The 13,979-nt window shown below is 44.5% G+C and overlaps 1 protein-coding gene across 1 annotated transcript in view; it reads left to right on the top strand.

Annotated features, from left to right (window-relative positions):
* Window positions 1–13,979, top strand: part of LOC141133796 (uncharacterized) — a 74,438-nt gene that overhangs the window by 48,214 nt on the left and 12,245 nt on the right. The window contains exon 5 of the mRNA XM_073623352.1: window positions 600–1,214. Coding sequence (XP_073479453.1) covers window positions 600–1,214 — 615 coding nt within the window. The remainder of the gene's footprint in view (window positions 1–599; window positions 1,215–13,979) is intronic.

Below are 13,979 nucleotides of genomic sequence, written 5' to 3' on the forward strand. Positions count from 1 at the left end.
ATACAAGGCAATATTTTCCAAGGGATTAGACAGGGAGCAGTCTATCATCCCGGATGGGACAGCAAGTAGAGCTACAGCCAGAAATTGCAGAGCTCCCAGGTTTATATCTGGACCCTGACGCCCTCAGTCTCAGGCCATGAGGCCAGCAAAACCAAGCTACTGACCTGCTAGGCAAAAATAAAGGATAGCAAGGTTTTTCCACCTTCTCCATTGTGAGTCCATAACTACTCCTCCTGGCACTCCAGTCTTGCAGAGGGCTCTCTCCTCCACTCAGGTACACAGGCCACAGGCCTATATGGTGTTGGTCAGGGGTGACCTGTTCCCATACCTGAACTACCAGTCCCCACCATAGCTGGTATTAAAAGGGCACTGACTTCACCCACTACATCACAAGGGGAGTGGCAACAAATAAACACACGGTTCAGGATCTGCAAACTACATATTTATACACAAACAAAAATGTATATAATTACCTTCCTGAGATTTATCATTGTATCTTTTTATTTTTATTTTAGACTTCATAAATAAATATTTTTTTTTCTCTAGATCTAAAGCTTTGATAAGTATCAGCCATAAGTTTTGTCTGTTTTCTTCCCTAGACATGGAGGGTAAAGTCTTCGTCTTCCCCAAAGAAACCAACACATCTCATGTCATTCTAAGACCTACAACTATAAAGCCATTGAGGAAAGTTAGCGTCTGTCTACGTACCTTCAGTGATCTTCCACGTCCCTATTCTTTGTTCTCTATGGCTACTCCAAGATGCGCTGATGCTTTGCACATCTACTTTGAGCCCCCACACACCTATAAACTATTCATAAATAATGCAATGACTGTTTTTACACTAAACTGGAAGTCTTTTTACTGGAGGCACATCTGTGTGTCCTGGGACAACAGCTATGAAGAAGCCTATCTTTGGCTCAATGGAAAGCTTTCCTCCCATAGGGGTAACACAAGACTATATTATCACAATTCTAATAATATTGATGCTGAAAGCAACATTGTTCTGGGACAGGACCAGGATTCTTTTGGTGGAGGGTTCGATGCTTCTCAGTCATTGGTTGGTGAGATAAGTGACATCCACATGTGGGATTATGTCTTGAATCAGGAAGACATTCAGAAGGTCCTCTCTGGTGATCTCCATGGAAATGTCATTAATTGGAAGTCTTTACGATGTGAAATTAAAGGGGAAGTTCTCATCAAGCTCGAAACTCAACGTAAGTCTGTCATCTTACTATATATACCTTATTAATTAAAAAGATCCTTCAACTTTCAGTACAGAATTACATTGAAAATTATTTTATTTGTCATGCACATCAGCAATGAAAGGTGACAATGACACAAAACTGAAGGGTTGTGGTTTCAAAAACCAAGGTCCACCTTGAGTCTATTATCTCTTGTGTCAAACAGGATTAAAAAACTATGAAACCCCCTAGCGGGGCTTTAAAGCAGCCAATAAGATTCCATAGAAGTAGTCAAAAAAGATTAATTTTATTGGTACAAAAAATATAATAGTAGGGTACTATAAAATAAGTAAATGGATTCTGACTGTTAAAGTCAGGACATGAACTGGATACATGTTAAAAATTGCAACGGACAATACCCGTGGTTAGAAACAGTACAAATTACAATGTATTATGAGACAACCAAAGTTTCTTTAAGGGTTGGATCCCCAAAGTATTGCAACGGACAGTGCCTGAGAATAAAAGCAATGTACAATACAATATATAGGACAACAAGAGTTGTACATATAAATCCTATAGGACAACAAGAATTGTAGATATAAATCCTGACGCGTTTCGACCCTCGCTGGGTCTTCTTCAGAGGATGGGTTGTCCGCTGTGGAAATGCAAATATATATCGAACATAGCATAAGGCTCAACAATAACAAACCCATATGTATACAATATAACATATCAGCGTAAGTTCCATAATTACCTATCACTGAGGTTCCTGGCAATACAGAGTATTTAAGGTGATGTAGTTCCTCCTATGTCCTCTGTCTCCCCCGTGTCGGGCCAACTCCCCAGAGGACAGGTGATAGACCAAAAGTGCCTTGAGAGGGATCACGCTTACATGCTCCCCACATATGCAGGAGAGGGAAGGGACTGCGGATGGCCAGAGGCTGCACCCAGATGAAATCACGTTGGCACTAGAGACAAAGTAGAAAGCGAGGAGTCAGTTGACTCCTCAAAAGGTTGGAAGTTTCCCTATCGCAGGGCAATATAATGGGTCCAAGGGTTTGCAGGGAAACAAATACGGAAAGTAGAAGGAAGAAGAGGGACCTGGGTCCCCACAAACCAACAAAACAGGCAAAGGTCTGGACCCCTTTGTGGTGCAGATTCAACAAACCACCTAAGTGTGGTTAATCTATCCTCTATTAACCTATCATCAAGTTTGACACAACTTTTATCTCGTGGACTTACCTTTTGTCCCGAACAAAACTTTGATGTCTTTGAAACAATTACTGACCTACAACTCTTTGCACGCAGGCTATTACTAAAATACCTGCATGCTAAGGACGACTCTGATGATGACGCTGTGGATAGGTCCCTTTACAGCCTAAAGGAATGTAGGGCCCTACGAGACCTAACTCTCCTTTACCAAGAAAACAATACGGTGGATTTAATAGACCAAATTGATTTGGACGCCTTACTGCAGGAGGTGGACAAATAGACTCCAAATCCCCTAGTAATGTTTAAAAAGGCCTCCACAACATTCCTCTCTTCAAGCATTAACCCCAATGTAGCAGTATTTTTAAGGCAGACTATTCGTGACATATGCCAACTACCACAAACCAAATCAAAACCAGTTAATCTCTCATATGATGCAAATCTGGCCCTCCAGCGCCTTATAAAAAACCCCAAAATTGTAATAAAACCTTCAGACAAAGGAGGTAATGTGGTCGTCATGAATAATGACGACTACGTTTCAATGTGTCTAGATATTCTAAAGAACAAAGAGTGGTATAAAGTAATTTCAGCCCTCAACATCAATCAATACAACTCCAGCTTTTATAGCATGGTTGATCGTGCATTCTATAGGGGTGAAATCACCAAGAATATTTATGAGTTTGTTAGGACCCCACATCTCAAGGTAGCTACGTTCTATAGTCTACCTAAGATTCATAAAAATTCTAACAAACTCACAGGTCGTCCCATCGTCTCTGGCAATGGAGCTATATCAGAAAACCTAAGCCGAGTCATAGATGCACACTTGCAACCTCTTGTTCTGTCTTTGCCCTCCTTTGTGAAGGATACTATACAATTTCTACAACTCATCAACGATCTTAGGATACCAGACAATGCCATTCTGGTGACCATCGTCATTGAGGCGCTGTACAGCAGCATTCCCCATTCTCAGGGTTTGGCCGCCCTGCAAAGGGCCTTGAAACAGCATTCTCAGTATGATCCTGCACTGGTTAGGTTCATTTTGAATGGTCTGCACTACATACTGCACCACAATTATTTTTGCTTTGACAACTCCCACTACCTCCAGGTGCAGGGTGTGGCTATGGGGACCTGTTGTGCCCCCTCTTACGCCAACCTGTACCTGGGGGAGTGGGAGAAGTCCCTCTTGGACGACGAGGATCTTGTCGTATACACCAGCCATATAACCAAATGGCTGAGGTATATCGACGTCTTTGTCGTCTGGGAGGGACCCGAGACCAAACTAGTCGAATTTTTCAATAGGATTAATGTGAATGATCGTAACTTGCATTTTTCGATGATTCATGACCCCCACAGTGTCACCTGCTTAGATGTCTCCATTTCGGTCACTGCGGAAGGAAGTCTTTCCAGTACTTTGTTTCGAAAGACAACTGCTGGGAATACGGTCTTCCACTCGGATAGTTTCCATCCTATTCCACTAAAGAATTCTATCCCTTACGGACAATATCTGCGCCTTCGGCGCAATTGTTCGGATGATGCTCTGTTTAAAAAAGAAGCTGAGGGGCTTCAGAATCGACTGTTAGCAAGGGGTTACAGCCGATCATGCCTTAAAAAAGCGTACAATCAAGCCATAGGACATTCTAGACCCCAGCTGCTTTTTAGATCTAAACCCTCCAAAAGCTCTGAATGTAACCTCACCCGGATCATCATGCGTTACTCTCGACAACATCAGGCTATCAAAAAGATTATTGAGCGCCATTAGAGCATCCTCACAGATGACCCCAAATTGCGTGAGTTCGTCCTAGAAAAACCCATCATAACATACAAAATAGCTATGTCTCTATGGGACAAGCTCGTCCAGAGCGAATACATCAATGAAAATAGGAGATTGAAGCACCGTTCCATAGTGGGTTCTTTCCCCTGTGGACATTGCTCATACTGTTCACTTATCAAGAAAGATAAAACCTTTGTCCTTCCCAATGGAAAGACATTTACACCCACACAATTTGTGAACTGCCACACCCGTGGAATAGTATATCTGATGGAATGTGAGTGTGGCGCTTACTATGTGGGAAAGACCAGGCAGGAATTTTGGAAACGCATCTCCCAACATGTCTACAGTATGCAAGTGGGGAACCCGTATCTCCCTATTGGGAGGCATATTATTTTCACACATAACTATAGGGTCCCAAGAGTGACCTTTGTGGCCCTTTACAAAATACAGATCCCAATGAAAGGTGGCGACTGGAACAAGTCTCTGCTGCAAAAAGAGCAGAGATGGATATTCCAGTTACAGGCCACCTCTCCACCGGGCCTCAACGAATCAATTTCGTTCGCCCCTTTTTTGCAGGGGTTTTCATCTGGAAAGACACAATAAACGCATGGGAAGGGACTTTTCATTTCGAACGTTCCACAGCGTTCTGTGGAGACGTTTCAAAAAAATATATTACCATTTATTCTTTTTTCCATTCCATCCCCTGTCTTTTCCTCTCCCCCTTTTTCCCTCCCCCCCCCCCCTCTATGGAGACTAGAGGAGTGCTTTTTTTATAATATATACTTTAACCACTTAAGGACCGCCTCACGCCGATTTACGTCGGCAAGGCGGCACGGGCAGGCAAAATCACGTACATGTACGTGATTTGCCTCCCGCGGGTGGGGGGTCCGATCGGACCCCCCCCAGGTGCCCGAGGCGGTCCCGTTTTGTCCCCCGGCGATCGGAGGTGAGGGGGAGGCCATCCGTTCGTGGCCCCCCCTCGCGATCGCCGCCGGCCAATCAGATTACTTCCTTTGCTGCTGTATGCTAAACAGCAGCAAAGGAAATGATGTCATCTCTCCTTGGCTCGGTATTCCGTTGCAGCGCCGAGGAGAGAAGACATCTATGTGAGTGCACTAACACTACACAACACAGTAGAACATGCCAGGCACACAATCCCCCCCCCCAATCACCCCCCCCCCCCCGTCACAAACTGACACCAGCAGTTTTTTGTTTGTTTTTTGTTTTTTTTTTTCTGATTACTGCATAGTGTCAGTTTGTGACAGTTACAGTGTTGGGACAGTGAGTATTACCCCCCTTTAGGTCTAGGGTACCCCCCTAACCCCCCCTAATAAAGTTTTAACCCCTTGATCACCCCCTGTCACCAGTGTCACTAAGCGATCATTTTTCTGATCGCTGTATTAGTGTCGCTGGTGACGCTAGTTAGTGAGGTAAATATTTAGGTTCGCCGTCAGCGTTTTATAGCGACAGGGACCCCCATATACTATCTAATAAATGTTTTAACCCCTTGATTGCCCCCTAGTTAACCCTTTCACCACTGATCACCGTATAACTGTTACGGGTGACGCTGGTTAGTTTGTTTATTTTTTATAGTGTCAGGGCACCCGCCGTTTATTACCGAATAAAGGTTTAGCCCCCCGGTCGCCCGGCGGTGATATGCGTCGCCCCAGGCAGCGTCAGATTAGCGCCAGTACCGCTAACACCCACGCACGCAGCATACGCCTCCCTTAGTGGTATAGTATCTGTACAGATCAATATCTGATCTGATCAGATCTATACTAGCTTCCCCAGCAGTTTAGGGTTCCCAAAAACGCAGTGTTAGCGGGATCAGCCCAGATACCTGCTAGCACCTGCGTTTTGTCCCTCCGCCCGGCCCACCCAAGTGCAGTATCGATTGATCACTGTCACTTACAAAACACTAAACGCATAACTGCAGCGTTCGCAGAGTCAGGCCTGATCCCTGCGATCGCTAACAGTTTTTTTGGTAGCATTTTGGTGAGCTGGCAAGCACCAGCCCCAGGCAGCGTCAGGTTAGCGCCAGTACCACTGACACCCACGCACGTACCATACACCTCTCTTAGTGGTATAGTATCTGAACGGATCAATATCTGGTCCGATCAGATCTATACTAGCGTCCCCAGCAGTTTAGGGTTCCCAAAAACGCAGTGTTAGCGGGATCAGCCCAGATACCTGCTAGCACCTGCGTTGTGCCCCTCCGCCCGGCCCAGCCCAGCCCACCCAAGTGCAGTATTGATCGATCACTGTCACTTACAAAACACTAAACGCATAACTGCAGCGTTCGCAGAGTCAGGCCTGATCCCTGCGATCGCTAACAGTTTTTTTGGTAGCATTTTGGTGAACTAGCAAGCACTGGCCCCAGGCAGCGTCAGGTTAGCGCCAGTACCACTAACACCCACGCACGCAGCATACGCCTCCTTTAGTGGTATAGTATCTGAACGGATCAATATCTGATCCGATCAGATCTATACTAGCGTCCCCAGCAGTTTAGGGTTCCCAAAAACGCAGTGTTAGCGGGATCAGCCCAGATACCTGCTAGCACCTGCGTTTTGCCCCTCCGCCCGGCCCAGCCCAGCCCACCCAAGTGCAGTATCGATTGATCACTGTCACTTACAAAACACTAAACGCATAACTGCAGCGTTCGCAGAGTCAGGCCTGATCCCTGCGATCGCTAACAGTTTTTTTGGAAGCTTTTTATTGAACTGGCAAGCACCAGCGGCCTAGTACACCCCGGTCGTAGTCAAACCAGCACTGCAGTAACACTTGGTGAAGTGGCGAGTCCCATAAGTGCAGTTCAAGCTGGTGAGGTGGCAAGCACAAGTAGTGTCCTGCTGCCACCAAGAAGACAAACACAGGCCCGTCGTACCCATAGTGCCCTTCCTGCTGCATTCGCCAATCCTAATTGGGAACCCACCGCTTCTGCAGCGCCCGTACTTCCCCCATTCACATCCCCAACCAAATGCAGTCGGCTGCATGAGAGGCATTTTTATGTCCTCCCGAGTACCCCTACCCAACGAACCCCCCCAAAAAGATGTTGTGTCTGCAGCAAGCGCGGATATAGGCGTGACACCCGCTATTATTGTCCCTCCTGTCCTGACAATCCTGGTCTTTGCATTGGTGAATGTTTTGAACGCTACCATTCACTAGTTGAGTATTAGCGTAGGGTACAGCATTCCACAGACTAGGCACACTTTCACAGGGTCTCCCAAGATGCCATCGCATTTTGAGAGACCCGAACCTGGAACCGGTTACAGTTATAAAAGTTAGTTACAAAAAAAGTGTAAAAAAAAATATATATATATAAAATAAAAAAAAATAGTTGTCGTTTTATTGTTCTCTCTCTCTCTATTCTCTCTCTCTATTGTTCTGCTCTTTTTTTACTGTATTCTATTCTGCAATGTTTTATTGTTATTGTTATTATGTTTTATCATGTTTGTTTTTCAGGTATGTAATTATTTATACTTTACTGTTTACTGTGCTTTATTGTTAACCATTGTTAACCATTTTTTTGTCTTCAGGTACGCCATTCACAACTTTGAGTGGTTATACCAGAATGATGCCTGCAGGTTAAGGCATCATCTTGGTATCATTCTTTTCAGCCAGCAGTCGGCTTTCATGTAAAAGCAATCCTAGCGGCTAATTAGCCTCTAGACTGCCTTTACAAGCCGTGGGAGGGAATGCCCCCCCCCCACCGTCTTCCGTGTTTTTCTCTGGCTCTCCTGTCTCAACAGGAAACCTGAGAATGCAGCCGGTGATTCAGCCAGCTGACCATAGAGCTGATCAGAGACAAGAGTGGCTCCAAACATCTCTATGGCCTAAGAAACCGAAAGCTACGAGCATTTTATGACTTAGATTTCGCCGGATGTAAATAGCGCCATTGGGAAATTGGGGAAGCATTTTATCACACCGATCTTGGTGTGGTCAGATGCTTTGAGGGCAGAGGAGAGATCTAGGGTCTAATAGACCCCAATTTTTTTTAAAAAGAGTACCTGTCACTACCTATTGCTATCATAGGGGATATTTACATTCCCCGAGATAACAATAAAAATGATTAAAAAAAAAAAAAAAAAATGAAAGGAACAGTTTAAAAATAAGATAAAAAAGCAAAAAAATAATAAACCCCTGTCGCCCCCTGCTCTTGCGCTAAGGCGAACGCAAGCGGCGGTCTGTCGTCAAACGTAAACAGCAATTGCACCATGCATGTGAGGTATCACCGCGAAGGTCAGATCGAGGGCAGTAATTTTAGCAGTAGACCTCCTCTGCAAATCTAAAGTGGTAACCTGTAAAGGCTTTTAAAGGCTTTTAAAAATGTATTTATTTTGTTGCCACTGCACGTTTGTGCGCAATTGTAAAGCATGTCATGTTTGGTATCCATGTACTCGGCCTAAGATCAACTTTTTTATTTCATCAAACATTTGGGCAATATAGTGTGTTTTAGTGCATTAAAATTTAAAAAAGTGTGTTTTTTCCCCAAAAAATGCGTTTGAAAAATCGCTGCGCAAATACTGTGTGAAAAAAAAAAATGAAACACCCACCATTTTAATCTGTAGGGCATTTGCTTTAAAAAAATATATAATGTTTGGGGCTTCAAAGTAATTTTCTTGCAAAAAAAAAATAACTTTTTCATGTAAACAATAAGTGTCAGAAAGGGCTTTGTCTTCAAGTGGTTAGAAGAGTGGGTGATGTGTGACATAAGCTTCTAAATGTTGTGCATAAAATGCCAGGACAGTTCAAAACCCCCCCAAATGACCCCATTTTGGAAAGTAGACACCCCAAGCTATTTGCTGAGAGGCATGTCGAGTCCATGGAATATTTTATATTGCGACACAAGTTGCGGGAAAGAGACAATTTTTTTTTTTTTGCACAAAGTTGTCACTAAATGATATATTGCTCAAACATGCCATGGGAATATGTGAAATTACACCCCAAAATACATTCTGCTGCTTCTCCTGAGTACGGGGATACCACATGTGTGAGACTTTTTGGGAGCCTAGCCGCGTACGGGACCCCGAAAACCAAGCACCGCCTTCAGGCTTTCTAAGGGCATGAATTTTTTATTTCACTCTTCACTGCCTATCACAGTTTCGGAGGCCATGGAATGCCCAGGTGGCACAAAACCCCCCCAAATGACCCCATTTTGGAAAGTAGACACCCCAAGCTATTTGCTGAGAGGTATAGTGAGTATTTTGCAGACCTCACTTTTTGTCACAAAGTTTTGAAATTTGAAAAAAGAAAAAAAAAAAAAGTTTTTTCTTGTCTTTCTTCATTTTCAAAAACAAATGAGAGCTGCAAAATACTCACCATGCCTCTCAGCAAATAGCTTGGGGTGTCTACTTTCCAAAATGGGGTCATTTGGGGGGGGTTTGTGCCACCTGGGCATTCCATGGCCTCCGAAACGGTGATAGGTAGTGAAGAGTGAAATCAAAAATTCACGCCCTTAAAAACGCTGAAGGCGGTGATTGGTTTTCGGGGCCCCGTACGCGGCTAGGCTCCCAAAAAGTCCCACACATGTGGTATCCCCATACTCAGGAGAAGCAGCTAAATGTATTTTGGGGTGCAATTCCACATAGGCCCATGGCCTGTGTGAGCAATATATCATTTAGTGACAACTTTGTGCAAAAAAAAAAAGTGTCACTTTCCCGCAACTTGTGTCAAAATATAAAATATTCCATGGACTCAATATGCCTCTCAGCAAATAGCTTGGGGTGTCTACTTTCCAAAATGGGGTCATTTGGGGGGGGGGGTTGTGCCACCTGGGCATTCCATGGCCTCCGAAACTGTGATTGGCAGTGAAGAGTCAAATAAAAAATTTACACCCTTAGAAATCCTGAAGGCGGTGATTGGTTTTCGGGGCCCCGTATGCGGCTAGGCTCCCAAAAAGTCCCACACATGTGGTATCCCCGTACTCAGGAGAAGTAGCTGAATGTATTTTGGGGTGCAATTCCACATAGGCCCATGGCCTGTGTGAGCAATATATCATTTAGTGACAACTTTTTGTAAATATTTTTTTTTTTTTGTCATTATTCAATCACTTGGGACAAAAAAAATAAATATTCAATGGGTTCAACATGCCTATCAGCAATTTCCTTGGGGTGTCTACTTTCCAAAATGAGGTCATTTGGGGGGTTTTGTACTGCCCTGCCATTTTAGCACCTCAAGAAATGACATAGGCAGTCATAAACTAAAAGCTGTGTAAATTCCAGAAAATGTACCCTAGTTTGTAGACGCTATAACTTTTGCGCAAACCAATAAATATACACTTATTGACATTTTTTTTACCAAAGACATGTGGCCGAATACATTTTGGCCTTAATGTATGACTAAAATTGAGTTTATTGGATTTTTTTTATAACAAAAAGTAGAAAATATCATTTTTTTTCAAAATTTTCGGTCTTTTTCCGTTTATAGCGCAAAAAATAAAAACTGCAGAGGTGATCAAATACCATCAAAAGAAAGCTCTATTTGTGGGAAGAAAAGGACGCAAATTTAGTTTGGGTACAGCATTGCATAACCGCGCAATTAGCAGTTAAAGCGACGCAGTGCCAAATTGGAAAAAGACCTCTGGTCCTTAGGCAGCATAATGGTCCGGGGCTCAAGTGGTTAATTAGCTTTTCCATTTTTTAACATCCATTCCTGCCTGGATTTCCCCACATGCAATTTATACCGCTAACCACAATCACTTTCAATATCCTTCCGTATATGATGTACAATTCTATGTGTGGGAAATGGAAGATAATAAAATATGTTCTATACTCCCAAATATCCTATTTTCAGACGAATCCAGCCTGAAAACAGTTCATAGTTCTCTATATACCTTTATATGGTTATTTTCATACTATGAAAGAATTTTTTTCTTTCTTTCTCCTTCTTGGTTAAATGTGTTGTTTGATCATTAAATTGCAATAGGATGAGGCCAATATAACCAAAGAACCACCTTTCAGGTGATAGTGGCATGTGGAGTACAATGTACGAATTATGGTCACCCAAGGGTTAACTCTAGCTACACAGACCCTATGTATATTATCCAGTGAGTAAGTGACGAAGATTGGCTGAGTCACATCTTAATACTACAATGTGCATACAATTGTTGCCTGTTTTTATGTCCTTTCTGTCCCCCCTTTAATGCCGGTGTTTTCCCTCTAGGGGGCGGGGGCGCACCATTTGTGCCTTCCTGGCAGGAAAAGAGGGGAGACGCTTGGGCCCTGCGTCTCCTGTACACGCCCACCAGGTGGCAGCACCTGTGTCTGGGCGCTTCTTTCCTGTCAGCGGCATCCCGGATCCCTTCCGGACGCCGTGCTCACAAGCGCGTGACCTAGTGTGCGTGCGCGTCACGTAGCGGCGCCTGCGCAGTTGTGGCGGAAGCTACGGGGATGCCCGAGAGTATACACTCCTTCAGAACGCCGGGGGGTCACGTTTGAGCGCACAGCTGTGCTGCTCTTTCCCCCAAGTGTGGGGGGGAGGAAGGACAAATGTGTCAGTATGTCTGCACCTGATGGGAGTTAGTCAATCGACACTCCCTATAAATGCATTAAGCTTTAGGGGAAGATTATTGAACCTTTTCAAACCGTGCAATACCTGGCTATGCACTCACCGATCTGAGAGATTGGTAAGTATACTTGATACGCTTTCCAGCATCTTCCCTTTCTTATCCTGCTAAGACTTACCATCCGTACTCTAATTTTTCAGAACTTGGAATATTATATCCAACCACTTTGGTTCGCCTAATAGGGTAAACAGTTCCGCTACCACCTTTGCACTTTATCATCGTTATTTCTCACGTATTGCTTTGTTTGGTGGAGGGTTGTGCATATTTGTGTTCTCACCTCTAAGCCCATACACTTCCCATTCCCTTTCCCCATATCACTGTGCACTCCTGTTCCCACCTTGTCCACACACCACTCCCCATCCCCCTCCTTTTTCTCCCCCCCCCCCCCCTCCTATCCAACCTTGGTTGGTCTTTCCCCATCATCTGGTCACCTCACCGGTGGGTTGTGGTGCTGCTACCCCATTGTTTTCCATCAATATTCTAACTGCTATATGGTCCTTGATGGGCAGCAGGGCCTTTGCTGTTTGTTCGTTTATTCCTGCTATTCACTTTCACACTTTCTTCACACTGTGTGTTTTTTTCTGTATTGACACTCATTCTCTTTTCCATACTTTTCCCACACCTTCCTTCCCCTCTTTTTTCCCTTCCCCCCTCCCCCCTTCTTCCCTTCCCCATCTTTCCTTTCCCCCACCCAACTTTTTTTTTTTTTTTCCCCTCAACCATAGTGTTGCCATGGTTAAGGAGCAGTTGTAGCTCAGAACAAACACCAGGCAGGCCGTATGTAAGTTCAACCAGGAATCTCTTTTATTGAAAGGAATACAAGTCTTATATGCAGTAAAAGAGGAGGTGTATACCTCCTGCTCATATTACTCTGAACATACACCTGTGACCAGAAACCTAATTAACATGGGCTAATTAACTAATCCCTTTAGACAGCCTAGATGACTCAGACATGACCTTTAGGCCAGACTGGCCATCTTGTAGCTCAGAAAACCCAATCAACATTATCACAATAGCAGAGTTAATTAACACAAACAACAATGAGGATCTAATGACTCTAGACTTATTTACAATACCCATTCTAGCAGGCAACAGACAGACAGGTGGCTGGAATTGACATCAGCATCTCCTAACAGTATTTGTCCCAGCATTATGAATCAGCCACTATTTCTAATATGGCAAATCCAAGGTCCCCAGAGTCTGTGTGTCCTGGGGGACCAGGACCCCAATCCACAGTAATACCACCTCAAGGGTCCCCAGGCATACAGCTCACAAAGAGCACCGTTCCCCCAAATGCCAGGGCCCACGACTGATCGGAAAGAGGCTAGCATTCAGTCCCCTCCAAAAGTCTCTCTCCCGGCTAGGTCTGTCACAAGCACTTACAAAAGATCGTTGAGTTTTAAAAGACATGATAAAATCAGGAGTCCTCATCTGTGGGATGTGTCCATCCTCGGCACGGTGGTAGAGAGCAGTGTAGAGCCATCCAGCAGCTGTAAAGCATTCTCATATGTGTTGGAGAGAGGAGGCAGCAGGGAAGCCTGTATTCGGGGTTCACTGCGGGACACACGAGGCTGATGGTGTCAGTGGGGAGAAGGGGGCAGTAACGCGCTTCGGAGCATGTGCGGCTCCTTCGTCAGACCTACGCCCATACTCTTCAAGCTGGCTTATGAATGGTGAGGGGGAGGAGTAAGGGGAGGAGTATGGGCAGATGCTGAATACACAATGATAAGGGAAGTGACAGATGTGTTACGAGGATGGCCAAGACGACCGTGCAACCGCAAATTGGATCATTATCGTCAGTGCTATATACAATGAAGTCCTGAAGGAATTTGACACAGGGGTACAGGGCACAGATGGCAGTGGTTAAATTAACCATAATAAATAAGTATACAAATGTAAGGTTGACATTGAATCAGTATACAGGCGTGTTACATGGTCGGCCGGGCGTCTATATGCACGTGTTACAAAGGCGGCCGGGCGTTTGTACACATGCAAATAAGGTCGTAAGTCTAATGTTGAGTTGGCAATGAATAAATATACAGCAGTGTTACAAGGGAGGCCAGGCATTTATACACATGTGTTACAGGGGAGGCCATGCGTCTATGTGCACGTGTTACAAAGGCAGCTGGGCGTTTGTATACATGCAAATAAGGTCGTAAGTCTAATGTTGAGTTGACAATGAATAAATATACAGCTGTGTTACAAGGACAGCCGGGTGTCTATACACCTATGTTACAGGGGCGGCCAGGCGTCC

Source organism: Aquarana catesbeiana, linkage group LG03, assembly GCF_042186555.1.
Source record: "Aquarana catesbeiana isolate 2022-GZ linkage group LG03, ASM4218655v1, whole genome shotgun sequence".
In the NCBI taxonomy this organism is placed as follows: domain Eukaryota; kingdom Metazoa; phylum Chordata; class Amphibia; order Anura; family Ranidae; genus Aquarana; species Aquarana catesbeiana.